The sequence below is a fragment of the Schistocerca piceifrons genome, chromosome 3 (assembly GCF_021461385.2).
Source record: "Schistocerca piceifrons isolate TAMUIC-IGC-003096 chromosome 3, iqSchPice1.1, whole genome shotgun sequence".
Taxonomy (NCBI): Eukaryota; Metazoa; Arthropoda; class Insecta; order Orthoptera; family Acrididae; genus Schistocerca; species Schistocerca piceifrons.
In genome coordinates this window covers 37,755,853-37,772,375 of record NC_060140.1, presented here as the reverse complement: position 1 = coordinate 37,772,375, position 16,523 = coordinate 37,755,853, and the positions used below count along the sequence as shown (strand labels likewise).

Below are 16,523 nucleotides of genomic sequence, written 5' to 3'. Positions count from 1 at the left end.
CAGCCGTGTTCCTCTGACTTCACAACCAGAGAACAGCAGCATGCGGTACTGTATGTAGGAACAGGCACAACTTGCTAAAGCTGCTAAAGAAACTGAATGAGGAGAAGTTGAGTTTATGTCAACTGACGCAATGCTTTCCATCAAGTGGTGCAACAAGAGAACAGTGTTCATGCTGACTACCTGCAACACTACAGAAATGCGTGACACAGGAAAGACCAACAGGACGACTGATGAAAAAGTAATGAAGCCGCAATGTGTTGTTGATTACAGTGCAAATCTGGGAGCAGTAGACCACTTCGATATGCTATTAAGCTCTGTTGCATCTGTGCGTAAATCTGTTAAATAGTACAAAAAGTGTTTATTTTTTATGTTGTGGACCTTTGTGTTTTGAATGCTCACACTCTTCATAGATCGGTGACAGGGAGCAAAATATCATTAGCAGATATTCATTGCCAGTCCCAAGACTGAGTGCGAAAGGAGGATGGGAAATATATATATGGTGGGAGGGAACCAGCACCAGCAACACCGAATTATCTGAGCTTGAAGAGCCTCTTCAGATGAATTACTTTGCTGATAAACACCTTATGTATGAACATGTGAAGCATCCAGTCTGTGCTGACAAACACAGACTGGATGCTTCAAATGTTCATACAGAAAGTGCAAAAATAAAAACTTAGTACAAATTTATCGATTCTTCCATAACTTCTTGGTAGAAGTTAAACCTTAAACTTAGTGCGAATATCATTAATTAAACCAAAAATTCTAGCATTATTATTATTACAGAATTTTAGCCTGGGTTGCAGTAAAAGATATTTTATTTAAGCGGCGAATAGATTCGGGCAAAGCCAATTTTCAAACTAGCATGTAAAACAAAGACTGTGACAACCACATCATAGCTGTTAATAAAACCATAGAAGATGGATAGCTATCGATATTCTCTGGTTTTATTAACAAATATAATGTGTTTGTCACATTCCTTTTTGACACGGTTATTTGAAAACGGGATTCGCCCGAAACTAGTCCCCGCTTAAATAAATATCTTTTACCGCAACTCAGGCTACAATTTTCAAGTAATATTCAGTAACAGATTGCTGTCCTATTTTTCCAGGACACTGGATTTGTGAAAAAATTCTAGGCCTACACTTGGAAAGGGCGCCTCAGCACACGTTGGTCATTTGCCCACACTCCCCGTTTCTGAAACACAAAATGTCATTAGGAATAAAATGTGACATTTAATTAGGTAGTTTAGAAGCTTGAGTGTTTCTTTATCTAGTTCTTAAACAAAAGTTATAAACCATGATTTATTTCTACTGTGCAGTAAAAATTGCATCCCATATAAAAAGAATTAAGAAATGTTGAATTTTTGATTTTGAAGTTTCCTTGGGGATAATTTATTGGGTTAATGCTCTCAAAATATAGTGATTAGCTTTAAAAGTGTGTCTCAGCTTCCAGATGCTTCCCTCGAAGGTTGTCTGCAGGCGAATTATTGCACTAGTAAAGAAGAACGTCAACGTTTGGTTGTTACGGATTCTACAGTGTTTACATTGTAAGTCGCATATAAAAATCTGATAATAGTATGCCAAATAAAGCACAGATGTATACTGAGACATTATGACGATTCTCATGAACTAATTGTAAATGAAAGAAAGCCTTTGGTGAGGAGTAACATGTTAGCAGTGTAAGTAGTTTCAGTGTACATTAATTCATCTCCAGATTCACAGCTATGGATTAAGTATCCAGGTATCCTGCATTTATTTGTAACGTCAGCAATCACACTAACTGCGAGACTGTCAGAAGCGCCGCGGTTCCAGAAATACTCAGCCAGGGCGAAGACGGCCGAGTGGAGAGCTCAGGCACACACAGTAGTCTGCGGCAGTGGCTGCCAATGCAGGTACATGGATTAGGTGGCCCCAAGGGCAGGCTTGACAAGGCCAGCCACATGCGCCAGTGCAGCACTCAAAGGGTTAAATGCTGTAATTTCAAATATCTGCTCAGTTTTCCACCTTCAGTGGCAGGTTTCCTCCTCCCAGGGAAAGAGTGTGTTGTGAAAGTATCTGCAAATGTGTCGTCTCTCAGATGGGCTTCTCCCACAATGAGGATGGCTTGCACTTATTTCACCACTGCACGTTTCCAGTTATACTAGACGTGAATTAACAGGTTCAAATGGCTCTGAGCACTATGAGACTTAACATCTGAGGTCATCAGTCCCCTAGAACTACTTAAACCTAACTAACCTAAGGACATCACACACATCCATGCCCGAGGCAGGATTCGAACCTGCGACCGTAGCGGTCTCGCGGTTCCAGACGGACGCACCTAGAACCGCACGGCCACACTGGCCGGCTGAATTAACTGATGAAGATTTAGTTCTTCTCTACCCCTCACTATACTTAACAATTGTCTCGAATGCGGCAATGTGAACTTCATACCCTCCTTGCCTTCTTAGTCCAGAAAGGAAATGTAATATTTCGACTTCTACTTTTCTTGAATACTTACGAGACTCCTCTCATCTATATAATCCATATATTGTCTTCAAAAACATATAACATTCTTTGGACAACATCAAGCATCAAGGTGAATTTCCCACATGAAACCTCTACAAACGAGTATGTCCAAGGAATGACAGAATCAGAATGACATTTCATTAGTTCTCATTTACTGGAAATTTTGTTATAATTTCTGATTATATGATGGTGGAAAGCACCTGTCCACTTTGAGATGTGTTTCTCATTCATCTGTCTTCAAGTTTGACGGAGGATAAGAAGGATGAACTGAGAATGACACACCCTAAGGAACCCACATCTGCCATCATATGGTAACGCAAATCAACAGACAAAAAAGGACAGCACAATTAAGTAAAAGTATTCCCATTTCATACTCAAGATTGCTATTAAAGCATCTGTTCATTTGAATAAACATGGTGTAAGAGGAATAATGACACAAAATAAATAATTTATTTCAGTCGAAAACACATTCAGTATAAAATACAGAGATATGCTCATATCATTGATGCAGATACTTTTTAAACAAAACAGTATGGGTATGTTCTACAATTTGCCATAATATGTACAACACATTTTCTTTTTGCAGAATGTAACTTGCAATTTACAGCACATATTACAAAATTATACAAACAGCTGAAGTTTGATTTAGTGCCAGCACACAATACTGCACTTTCTACAGGCTTGGCAACAATGTTACACATTTGCATCTCCCACATCAAGGATATAAGAAGCAGCTCGATCAACATCCCATTCGCACTTTGTAAGGGCCATTTCACACTGGTGTCGTGATGCTAAACCAAGTCTGAAATAAAGGAACCAGAAATGTGTGATTAAGATGAAAGACAAACTTATTGACAAAAAATGTAGTAGATCGATATATATATATATATATATAACACATACACACATACATACATACATACATACGTAATACGACGACAACCATCTGCTTAACAGTGTGTTGATTTACACTTGGAAAGCAATACAGCAGCAATTCTGCATGGAAATGATTTGACAAGGCATTGATAGGTTTCTGGAGGTATGTAGCACCAGATGTTCAAGCTCAGGTCATGCAATTTCTGTAAATTAGAGGGTGGTGGTTTTTAAGTGCTCAGGTATTTCGTCAGGTTCAAATCAGGCGGATCTGGTGGCTGAGACATTAATGTGAGTTCACTATTGTGTTCCTCAAACTGTTATAGCACAAATTCTGGTCTTGTGAAAAGGACAATTATCCTGCTGAAAGAGGCCATCACCATCAGAGAATATATTGAGCATGATGGGATGCAAAGGATCTTCAACAACATGCACATATTTTGTGAAGGACATATGCTTTCCATCATGGAGTGTAATGTTTTATTTTTCAATAGGTGCTTCAAATTTTGATGCTAAGAACATGTCTTAAACAGTGCCATACTGTAAGTAAAAATATGGCCATTATAAAAAAAAAACTGAATATACAAGGTCATCATCAAGATATAATATTTGTATAAAGGTCAGATGTTTTTGGCTTGTGCTAAAGCTCTATTTTAAGCACTTGACAATGGTCTAGTGTTAAAACTGAATTTTGTATTGAAAAACAAAACCTTACAGTTTACACCTGAAAGACTATGTCTGTCAAAAGCTTCACTCTGACTGTGTGGCCCAAGCATTGGAAGTTATTAAAAAATGTTCACATAGCTGTCAATGTGCCCTCAGTTACCACCATAGGTCCCACAGAAGCCCAGACGAATGTCTCCCACAGAATAACACTGCCCCAACCAATACTACACATCTTTCAAGCAGCTGGCAGTTCACCCGGATGACAGTGCATCACAACACAATCGTGAACTTAGTGGGCAATCGACTGACCTACACATTCTGTGGCTAAGCACACACATCTGACACCTCATCATCTATTTGTGATTTGACCATCTGGCAAATGCTTTCCACAGATATTCACAACAATAGCACACAAACATCTTACCAGATCTGCTGTTTCTCAGATGCTCATTCCCAGGTAGGGGCCCATAAAAATCTTACGTCAGTAGATATCCCCATTTGTGACCCATAGTGTCATTAGAATGATTCTCCATGCACCAAGGCCATCCACATATTTTTGAGCTTGATCCCACTTTGAAAGCAGTAACATGTTTAGAAGGAGATGGAAATTAATCTGTTGTGACTGTAGCAGTTGTCACTGCATGAACGCTACCCACTGAGGTAAGCAAGAGCTTTCATTTGCTGTTGCACCTCAAGCATTCCTTTATCCCCTCATCCCCCCATGCCCACTCTATGCAAAAGCTGCTGACAGTTAATTCAACTGCGCAGAGTTTTCTGTATTTCTACACATGTAACTGTACTCTGCACACCAGAGGGTACATTCCATTGTAAAATATGTTAGTCTTCTTCCCCTTGCGGTTGTATAAGGAATGAAATAAGACTGACTGCTCAAATGCTGTCACAATTCTAATTTCACCTCTACAGTGCCTACATGACTAATACGAGGGTTGGAACTTAAATAGTGGCAACTATTTATTCACAACCGATACAATAACAGAGTTACATGTTTGCACCTGTTACTGTCCTTCAAAGTAGTCACCAGCGTTGGCTAGAACCTGTTGCCAGTGATGTGGAAGGCACAGTATACCGTTAGCAGAGCCTGTTCTACTGATGGTGCAAATGGAGTGGTCTGCTGCCTGTCGAATCTCTGGAACAGTTCTGAAGCAAATGCCACGAAGTGGTTCCTTCATCTTCGGAATCAAATCAAAGGACTTAAGTCCGGGTAGTATGGTGGATGGTACAGTACTTCCCAGTCCCATCAACCGAACAGAGCAGCTACAGCTTGTGCTGTATGCGCCCATGCATTGTCATGCAAAATGATGGGTAGGTTGTGCAGAACATGTCGCCACTTCTTTCACAAAGCTGGTCGCAAGTGATGCTTCAGAAATAAACAGAAATACTGGGCACTGACGGACTGCCATGGAGGAACGTAATGCATTAGGATAACACCATCACAGGCTTACACGAGAATCATCATAACTTTCACGATGCTGGGGCTCTGACGCACTTTTCACTATGGCGGCGACCCATAATGACGTCATTCATTGGATTGGCGTTTCAGTTTTGGCTCGTACAATGTGGCCCATGTCTCATCCAGTGTTACGATACGGCATAAGAAATCCTCTCCTTTGCACTCACAGCACTACAAGTGTGTCCGAGCAGCGTCATAATGCACCCATTTCTGCATTTACGTAAAGTCACGCAGAACCCATCGTGATGCAATTTTTTGCTTGCCAAGGTGTTCCTTCAGGATGCGAAGCACAGTCGTATGTGCTACCCTGGTTTCGTGGGTGAGCTCACGAATCATATGGCATCATTCACTGTCCACTAATGTGGCAAAAACATGCACTGCTTCTTCAGAGACACTAGGACGACCTGCCCAATGCACATCTGCCACAGTTTGCCGACCTTCGTTGAAGGCTTTTACCCAACATGCCACTGTTCTGTACGGCAATGCCAATTCTCCACATGCCTCTTGAAGACCTAGATGACACTGTCATGCTGTACGACCTCTGGCACATTCAATTTTGATCCAACTCCGTTGTTCCTGTTTCAAAAACAAAGTGACACCATTATGTTGGACCGCTCGCTCACAAGTGACTGTGTTTCCCCCAATAGTGCGCACACTGGTGATGTGGGACGGGCGAGTCCACTTGCTCAGAGGTAAGGTGGGTATGTCAACAACGTGTCCTATTAGCGACAATAGTAGATTCCATTGCATAGGGTCTCCACAGTAGTGTTGCCACTATCTAAGTTCCAACATATCTATGTAGGTTGTTATGGTATGTTCTTAGATTTTTAACTTCATGCTGGCACTCTACTTTCTTGGTGCAGTTTGCATCTATCTTTTAACATCTGCCAGTTTGGCATTCTTGAAATTTTCTCTCCTGTGGTTTAAAGAGACGTGTGAATACATGTACAGCTTTTCTTTGCTTATGTTCAATATCTTCTCTCGGTCCTTCTTTGTATGGGTCCCACACAAACTAACAATATTCACAGATGGGTCAAGCGAGTGTTTCAGTCAAGTTGGATAAGGTTGCCCATATATTACTACCCCATGCGGCAATCATACTGCTACATCAAGAGCTCTGCAAAATGATCACAGAAGGGTCACTGTAGCTACTCTGTCTGATCAGACTGTAATGAACAGGTAACAAGGACCTTACAACCAAGATGTCTCGAACTACTCCTAATGCCATAGCCTATGTGCACGTGTCAGCAGGGATGTTGTGCAAAGTCTATACACTGTAGTAATGGGTTAACTGTGAGTCCTGAACTAAACAGCATTGTGTGTATGTGATATGTGCCTGACACCTCTGTGGTTGTCCTGTTCTACCACAGGCTCTCCAAGAACTTTCACGGGCTTTCACTAAGTAGTACTCTGCCACCTAGTGAACCTACACAATATCCTTGTCCATCCCTACTCCACCCCTGCTCCCAACCGCTTGCCTCATAGTTCATATCCCTGCAATACATCTAGATGCACAACCTGTCCCGTACATCCACCCACGACCAACTACTCTAATCCAGTCAAATGCACCTCCTACCTCATCAAAGACAGTACTAACTGTCAAAGCAGCCTTGTTATCTACAAACTAAGCTGCAACCACAGTTGGCTTTCTATGCGTGCATGACAATTAACAAGCTGTCTGTCCACATGAGTGGCCACCTCTAAACTGTGACCAATAGACACCTGGAGCACCCAGTTACTGAACTTGCTGCTCAACAGGATGTGCTTTACTTTAGTGACTGCTGTGGCATGTGGATTCTTCCTCGCAATGCCAGCTTTTCTGAATTCCACAGGTGGTAATTCTCCCTGCAAGATATCCTTTGTTCCCATAACCCCCTGTTCTCAACTTCATTAGATTTCATCATCCACACACTTACCCCTGCTCCCATCCCAGAACTAATTCTATCCCTTTCCCCTTCTCGATTTCTCTCCTCTCCCCCTCCCTTCTCCACAGCAGACAGTGGCCACGTGTGTGTCAGCTGTGCTTGTATGAATGTGCATGTATTTTGTATTAAAGGACGACTTCTTCCGAAAGCTTAATATGTTAAACAATCTTTTTCATCATGTTTGTCTCTGACACGAACCATTTTTCAATTGACACAAAGTTCCTACAGGGGGGAAATGAACACTTTCAGCATACACTATACAAAACGGCATGATTATGTTAACCAGCTTAATGACAGGTATCACCCTACCAAGATCAAATTGTTTCTGATCTCAAGATGAACTGGGGATACAAAGGAAAGCATACCTCATATACAATTTATCTTACTCTGTATCCTGCATCAATGAACCAAGGAGATGTGCCGATGGGGTAACTGGTGCAGTGAACTGGTGCAGTGGCACCTTGATTTGCTTAAAGCTATGTCATGTACCATATTTAGTCGAATCTAAGCCGCACTCGAATCTAAGCCGCACCTGAAAAATGAGACTCAAAATCAAGGGAAAAAAAAAAAATTCCTGAATCTAAGCTGCACCTGAAATTTGAGACTCGAAATTCAAGGGCAGAGAAAAGTTTTAGGCCGCACCTCCAAATCGAAACAAAGTTGGTCCACTGTAATATGAAACACAATTTAGGTCGAATGAATGACAATACAGCTACAGTAGTTTGGTTCGAGTCATAAGCTTAGCAGTTAAGCTTTACCAGGTAGCCATTGCTATGCGTCAGGCGGTTCGTCCGTATTTATACGGATACCCTTCCTTTTTCACGTGCTTCATCAGGTTTGAATCGATTGCTTATTTTTCTTTGATCTGATAAGTGCCGTTCTCTTTGTTATAGGTGTTTACGTCACTATCAGCTGAAACTGCATTACTGTACTGTGTCATGCATTATTTGTCACATTCTGATAGTGCGTGTTTACGGCCTGTCGCCACTCGCGGCATGGCTTGCTTTTGTGCACGCTACCGCCGCTTACAGTAAAAAATAAAAAAAGAGAGAGAGAGAGAGAGAGAGAAATCGTGTCATTAGCAAAACAATGGCAAGCGACTGCTATTTGTTGTTACTTACACTGCTGCTTTCTTTGATAATGATCAACAAGAACCAAATAATAGACTGCATATGATAGAAGATATTCTGAATGAAAGTTTAGCTAAAATTTTTCTCTGTTTGAAAATCTTTGCAGATGCCTCTTTTGTACATTACATTCTGCACAGAAATTAGAGTCATCTTAGATTTAAAAATCTAGTCAATTGCCGTGCTTCGTTTCTGACTGTATCACTATTAGGCATAAGAATAACACGAATATAAACATGACATGATATGTATATTCTTCCACATTTGCTGTTGTCTCACACTAGTTTCGTAGTTTATTAGGCAGACAGGATTTAAATGAGATAGCAGCAAACACGAAAGAATACATGGCAAAATGTTTATATTCGTATTATTCTTATGGTGAAGAGAATACTGCATGTGATTCACAATTCATACAAATTCCTATTAGCAACCATCTCTTCTCACAGGTAGGAAAAAATTCAGAACGAAGAGTTGGCCATATTGACAAACATCCCAAACAGTCCTGCCAGTCGAATTTTCGTAGTACATTGAAATGCTGCTACATTCCAAGATGAACAGTATGGAATTTGTATTTACTTCGTTGGATAATGTATGAAAATGCAGTGGTCGAAACTCGGGGTGGAGAAAAAAGCTCGTCTTCCACCTTTTTTTTAAATTTATTTACTGGCGCAGAGGTTTTGGCGCCAGTATTTATCTTTGTGCCTGCAAAGCATGCCTGTGTAGCGCTACATATATTTGCGGCTGAAGTTAGTTCTGGCAGCACCTCCCAACATTTTTCAGAACTTCCGCTTACTTTGCACTCGATTCTAAGCCACAGGTGGTTTTTTGGATTACAAACACCAGAAAAAAAGTGCGGCTTAGATTCGAGTAAATACGGTGAGTGACAAAAAACATGTTTTCATTGTAAAGGGGTATTAAAAACTGCTAACAATTTAACCACTGCACACCACACCATCTGGCTTAAATTTCACTCATCTCCATGCAATCACTAACCTTCCGTAAACCCACCTACCAGTAACCTTCTGTAAACCCATCTACCAGCTGGCAAGAAATATCAACAGTCTTCACTAGAATGACAAAGTAATGAGGAGGTAGAGGCAAAACCAGCTAAAACCAAAAGAATATTCATTACATGCTCAATGCCTCAGAAGGCTGTACAAATTGGCTAAAAGACACTGCCAGTAGATGGTGGGATGTCCTGTGAAAGATCCAAATTTGAACTCATACAAATATTTGTGATACATTGCAAATTTTCACTCATAGCACATACTCCATTGCAGAGTGAAAGCTTCTATTTATAAATAATCCCTCTAGGCTGGGGCTAAACATATCTGCCGCCACCGCATCCCCCCCCCCCCCCCCCCTCTCACTATACATACTGTGACGTGGCCACCTCTTTTGCAGTTCTCATCTAATGATTATCTCAAAAAATTTCCCAGTTGCACAATGTGAAAGTTAAAATGCAATAAATGTACACATTTACTAGTTAATCCAGTCACAATGACATGTTGATCCAAAAGTTATTTCACAAATGCACTTGCAACATACAGCAACGAAAAGAAATTAAAGTTTAACTAATGAAGTGTTCTGAGTTCAATGGCTATAGACTGCTTGACAATACCTAATGTGTATGTGAATTGCTGTGATTCACAGCTTAGCATACTTCAGATTTCAGGAGGGAAAAAGAAAAAAGAAAGAGCACCATCCTACTACTGCCAACTTCACACACAACAGAATTTTCATTTTACTTTGTATGTGATAGTCATACACATATGAGAAACAATGAGTGAACAGTATTCATAACAGAATATAGGTCTCCTGACCAGTTTACATATACATCTACATCCATACTCCGCAAGCCACCTGACGGTGTGTGGCAGGGGTACCTTGAGTACCTCTATCGGTTCTCCCCAGTCACTAATAAACAACTGAGTCACAGCTCCCTGATCACCGAATCATCCAATTTATTCCAAATGCGAAAAACAGAAGAATGATAGGCGAGGGTATTCAGTCATTTAGTTTATATCATGTACCATGGAGGAGAGAGAGGCATAGTTTGGTTAACTGTGTTGCAGGAAAAACTGATGAGAGCCAAAACTCAAATTCCAAACCATGATTTCTTGCATATTTATTTATTTCAAGCATGGTTTCATCACAAGGTAGAATACAACTTGCAATTTTAATTAAGAGTCTACTGAACACAAAGTGAATTAAAAATTGGAAATATCTGCAAACCTGCATTATGGATGGGCTAAACTGTAACTAAAACTGTTCGAAACACCAAACAGCACTTGCTGTTGATGCCTTATTACTGAATTAGACCTTATTACAAGCTATGATGTTTCATCTGTGGATCCTATATTCATACTAATCTGTAACATGTGTACACACACACACACACACACACACACACTCTCTCTCTCTCTCTCTCTCTCTCTCTCTCTCTCTCTCTCTCTCTCTACTGTGACCATGATGTATATATTCCTTTTCACTTTTGCTCTGCTTCTTCTCCAAACTACTCTCTCACTTCATCTTAAGCAACATTTTTGAATCTTCCATTGAGGTATTAAAGTGGTATTATTCAATTTTGTGAACAATACAAAGTTTCAAACTGTGTAACATCTGGTAGTTCAATGACTGTCATAGGGTCAAATCCTGGAGTGACTACAAATTTTTATCTCTGGTTTTTAACCTAGCAGTAACCTTTGAAGTCTGTCTCCATAGCTGAGTGGTCAGTGTAAATGGCTGCCATGTAGAGGATCCTTCAATTCCTGGTACTGTCACAGATCTTTCCTTGGTGGGTGGACTGGTATGCCACAAGGAAAGTTTGTTTATATAATTTATAAATATTTGTGCGAGTTGGCTGAACACTTGGTGAATTACAGTCCTCTGCATTGTTTTTATCTTTCTGTTTGTGAAGGCCTCTCTCAGGAAGTACTCCAGTACTTCCGACAGTCTCAGCAGACTGGTGCAACAGCCCCACTGATAAATGAGCAACATTGGAAGTGCAATGCCCTTCAGCATGTCTCTAATTGTTAGTGTGTTGCAGTTGTGCAGTCTGCTCACACCTTCAGACGTTGCAGTGTGCTGGTAAGTGGTATGTGATGCTAAAATCATTTAATTTATATGAAGGTGATGGCATTCAGTTACTTGTAGTCATTTTCCAATTTTTAATCATAAACATACACAGTGCCCCCACAAACAAAATTACTGGTATGACAGACAAGTCGTCTGGCCTCTGATACTTAGTGCTCCCCTTGCGAAGCTGGAGTGGATCACTAGTGTCTTATAAAAAATGAGTGTGTGCGACGTCTCCTAAACTATTGGATCATTTTCAACCAAACTTGCTAAATAATATGACTTGCTATCCGGATGGGGAGGGGAGTGGGGGTGGGGTTAAAATCGATTGCTTCTTGAAGGGATGGGGTGTGGATGGCAAAGAAGTTTAACACAGCACATGGAAATATGCAGACTATATTCATCCAGTATTTGAGAATGACAGCACTTACTGTCCTGCAACCAGCTTCATACAAAATTTCAAAGCTTTACAAAATTTTTTTTGGCTGACACCCTTCACAAAATAATGAATGGAAAGAGTTACAAATAACTCCATTTAACTGTTCAAGGAATAAAAGGGCTGCAATGGGCATGATATTTTAATTTATTACTTCATTACTATTAACTCTATGGCAATAAGATTCCCCACTGTCACTAAGGGGCATGTGGGGGAGGAGGGGATGGACGAGAAGGGATGGTATTTATTTCCTGTATTTAGTTAACTCTGAATACTTTTAAATGTATGAGGTACACTTTGTCTTTTATTGCCGGCCGAAGTGGCCGTGCGGTTCTGGCGCTGCAGTCTGGAACCGCGAGACCGCTACGGTCGCAGGTTCGAATCCTGCCTCGGGCATGGATGTGTGTGATGTCCTTAGGTTAGTTAGGTTTAACTAGTTCTAAGTTCTAGGGGACTAATGACCTCAGAAGTTGAGTCCCATAGTGCTCAGAGCCATTTGAACCATTTGTCTTTTATTTGTGCCATTTGGTGTGTCAACCAGGTTCTGAGAATGAGCACTGCAGGAAGCCAATAATTTTGTCAATGCAGTTTGCTGGCAAAGATCACACCATATAGTTGAATACCATAGATAAATCTAACATCCACTCTGGTATTGTATGCGGTAAAACAGCAGAGCATCAGACATATAGGAGGATATTAAAAATATGGAAAAACCACAAGATATGCGTGCTTGAACATACATGCAGATGCTTGCCAAGGTCAAAGGTTGTACTGTTGTATCTGACCACAAACAGTATCTGGACAATGACCTCAACATCCTGTAAGTGTCAATCATGGTCACAACAGTGCTCTGTGTAACTGTGAGTACACTATGTTGGAGCTAAGTTAATTCAAACTTGGGCAAACTGGTGCCCATATAGTGGGTATTTCCACAACTAAGGTATCTGACGTGTTCGGTGTTTCACGAGCGACTGTATCAAAGAAGTATGTCGCATACAGAAAAAGCAGAAAAACATTGTACACTAGGTCACAGTGCGATAAAGTGTGTGCTGAGTAACTGTGACAGACTGTTCATTGAAGAGGATTGTGACTAAAAATAAGAGGATGAAAACAGAAAAACCAACTGCTGAAATGAATGTCACACTCATGAGCCCTTCTGTGTGTGTGTGTGTGTGTGTGTGTGTGTGTGTGTGTGTGTGTGTGTTTCACACTGTTCCCAACTTCTGGCTATGTATATGTTCCAAAAGTGAAACATGGTGGGAGCTTGGTGGTGATTAGGGCAGCCATACTGTTGTATATGGTATATATACGGCAAATGGCCAGCTCATGTCAAACTGGCACCGCAGATGGGTCGACTGGGTGGCTCGCAGCTCCCATCACTCCAACTCTGATGAATTGAAGTATCCTGATACTGTGAAAAGGATACCATTGATATATAGTGGTTTGTCTGCAAGGTCACTTTACTACTAAGGATTATATGACCATTTTGGCTGATCAGTTCCATCCCATGGATGGTACAATGTTTATTCCACAAGAGTAATGATGTGCTCCAAGACGACAGGGCCCCTGTTCACACAACTTGCATCATTCTGGATTGGTTTTGTGAGCATGAGAATGAATTATTTTGTCTTCCATGACCACCACGGTCACTAGATCTCAATAAAATTATCCTTTGTTGCCTATGTTAGAGAGAAGGGTGCCTGATCCACCTCCATCATCATTAACTGAAATTGTCATTATTTTACAGTAAGTGTGGTACAAGGTTCTATTTCAATATGACGGGAAATTGTTTCGAATGCCAATGGTTTTCCTAATAGGCATGGTACTGTGCTGTTTTTTTTTGGCATTTCCATAAATTTGTCCACCCCCTGTAAATCTGTGCAATGTACATTGTGACTCAAAATGGACTTTGTAACTTTGAAAAGATATACAAGTTTATTGAAATGACTTACAGAATTGGTAAATGTGTTATTTTGTAGCGAACAACCTCAAATTTCACAAAAAAGTGTCAAGTGGAATTTTGGTTTGATGCAACAACCATTTGTGATACAGCAAACATTTCATCTGTAATCAATTTCTTCCCACACTCATTGCAGCAAATTGGGCATAACTTGTGCAACGGCAGCAGACATCTTTCAGGTCGGCCAAATTGCTTGGTACGGGAGGAACATACACATGGTCTTTAATGAAATCCCAGAGAAAGAAATCCAGTAGTGTCAAGTCTGTGGAGCAAGGTGGCCATGTGATTGGCCCTTAACAGCCAATACACTGAACTGGGAAGCGATTATCGAGGAAACCTTGAACTTCCGTGAGGAAATAAAGTAGTACACCATCTTGCTGGTAGTAATCCATCCCATATCCAGATCTACAATACGAGTGACAATTTTCTCTGTGAAGCAGAAAGGGTCATACACTTTCAATTTACTAAGGGCACAAAACACATTAACTTCGGAGTTGTCCCAAACGTATTCCAGGATTACATACGGATTTTCACTGCCTTGTATTCTGCAGGTGTGGGTGTTTACCACACTACTGACATGAAATGTTGACTCATCACTGAAGATTACTGTGTTCAGAAATGTCTTGACGTCCTCTATCCAATGCAACATTTATGCACAGAATTTCCTGAGTCAACCTTATCTGCATCACTAATGCACTGTTCCATTGTAAATCTGTATGATTTCAAGTGTAAATGACGACACAGTACTCTCCAAACATCCTATGTTGAATGCTAGCCTCATGAGATGCACATTTGGTTGAGTTTTGTGGACTGCGGGCAAAGTTCTCCCTAACCTGTTTGACATAATCATCAACATGCGTTACTGTGTAGCAGTGAACAATCCATCTGAATAAAGTTCAAGTGAGTATGCCAAGAGTTATCTGTAAGCCTACTTGGAGGTTATGTAATGTATTCTGTGTGAAATTTACACTGAACATTTGTTGCAGAGTTAACTTCATGTAAAAAAAGAAAGCACAGCAAGATGCTAAAACCAATTTAAATGTGCACTATGTTCATAATCCTGGTGGTGGAATGGGGTGCTGTTGCATGACATGAATCAAACTTGAGATTATTTGCTGCAAAATGACACATCTATTGATTCTGTAAGTCAGAGAAAAGGGGAGAGGGGTGGGGGGTGGAAGTGGATGATGAGATGGGAAGGAAGAGGGGAAGGAGGAGGACATTTTCTCATTTCTCAGCTGGTACATAAGTAAATTGAAGTCCCACTGTGTTTTCTTTTTGTATTTTTGGTCTTATCCCAGGAACTACTGCAGGGATTTAGATATGATTTTCACAAATATACTGAAAATATATTCAAAATAAAAGTTTGGGTATATAATATATTAAGTATTTTGTGCAAATTGGTAGAATTATGATCAACTGAAGTACCCCAATACTGTGAAAATAATGCCATTGACATCTAGCAGTGAATGACAGAACTCCTCAGAATTATGTCTGATTCATGAGGAACATTTTTGCACACAATAGACAGGTGTAAGGCTACCCAACTTCAACACCGGGCTAGCATGAGCTACCACTGACTTCCTAAATTATGCCCAATGCAGAACATATCAGGTATTGTGGCCTTAGCTCACAATGAACTCCACAGCGACTCGGCAGATTGGGTTGTACTGGCACTGCAGTCAATCAACCAGCAAATGGTTGCAGCTCCAGACAAGCTGGCACTACAGTTGAGCTTGAAGCTCCATTACTGCCATGAGATATTATTCCAAACATCAATTAAATACAGAACAGAACACTCACATCTGCTGAGAACATTCTTCACATGTGCTGTTTAAATTGTTAAGTAATATGATAATGATGATACTCACTCACTTAACTGATGTTGCTCTCTGAATTTTAATCCTAGCTCCCTGTAGTGGCCCATAAACAAAATTACTGTTACATCAGATAAGTGATCCCCCCCCCCTTCCTCTCTCTCTCTCTCTCTCTCTCTCTCTCTCTCTCTCTCTCTCTCTCTCTCTCTCTGTGAGTACATGAAGTCTGATAACACTTTCAATTATTTATTGAACAAGAACTAAAAATTGTACAGTTGTCATACATATTGCCTTTTGAAGAGAAACTCTGACCGTTTTTTTGTACAAACATTCAATATGCAAACCATGAGTGACCCGGCAGACGTCAATACGGTAACTGAATACTTCCATACCCACCCCAGCTAGGCATTGTTGACTGTGGCAGTCGCTTCCTGTATCCTCTCCCAGAGCTCTGTTGCATCACGCGGTAGAGGCAGTACAAACACTTTATCTTTAATGTGTCCCCACAAAAAAAAGTTACATGGAGTGCGATCTTGTGATCGGGGAGGCCATTTCATGAACAGCTGTCCCCTTCTGTAGCACTGCTGATCCATCAATGCGGCAACTCTGTGTTCAAGTACCCACGCTTCTCTTTGCTGGGCACAAGCAACCCGTCTTAACAAATTT

The 16,523-nt window shown here is 40.7% G+C and overlaps 1 protein-coding gene across 2 annotated transcripts in view; it reads right to left on the bottom strand.

Moving 5' to 3' along the window:
• Positions 1-2,932: 2,932 nt before the first annotated feature.
• LOC124788228 (activated Cdc42 kinase Ack) overlaps positions 2,933-16,523 on the bottom strand; it is a 499,253-nt gene continuing 485,662 nt past the window's right edge. For both annotated transcript variants that reach the window (XM_047255411.1, XM_047255410.1), the window contains one exon: positions 2,933-3,306. Coding sequence is in view for 1 of the 2 variants with exons in the window: in XM_047255410.1 (XP_047111366.1) it covers positions 3,198-3,306 (109 nt within the window). In the remaining variant the exon portion in view is untranslated. The remainder of the gene's footprint in view (positions 3,307-16,523) is intronic.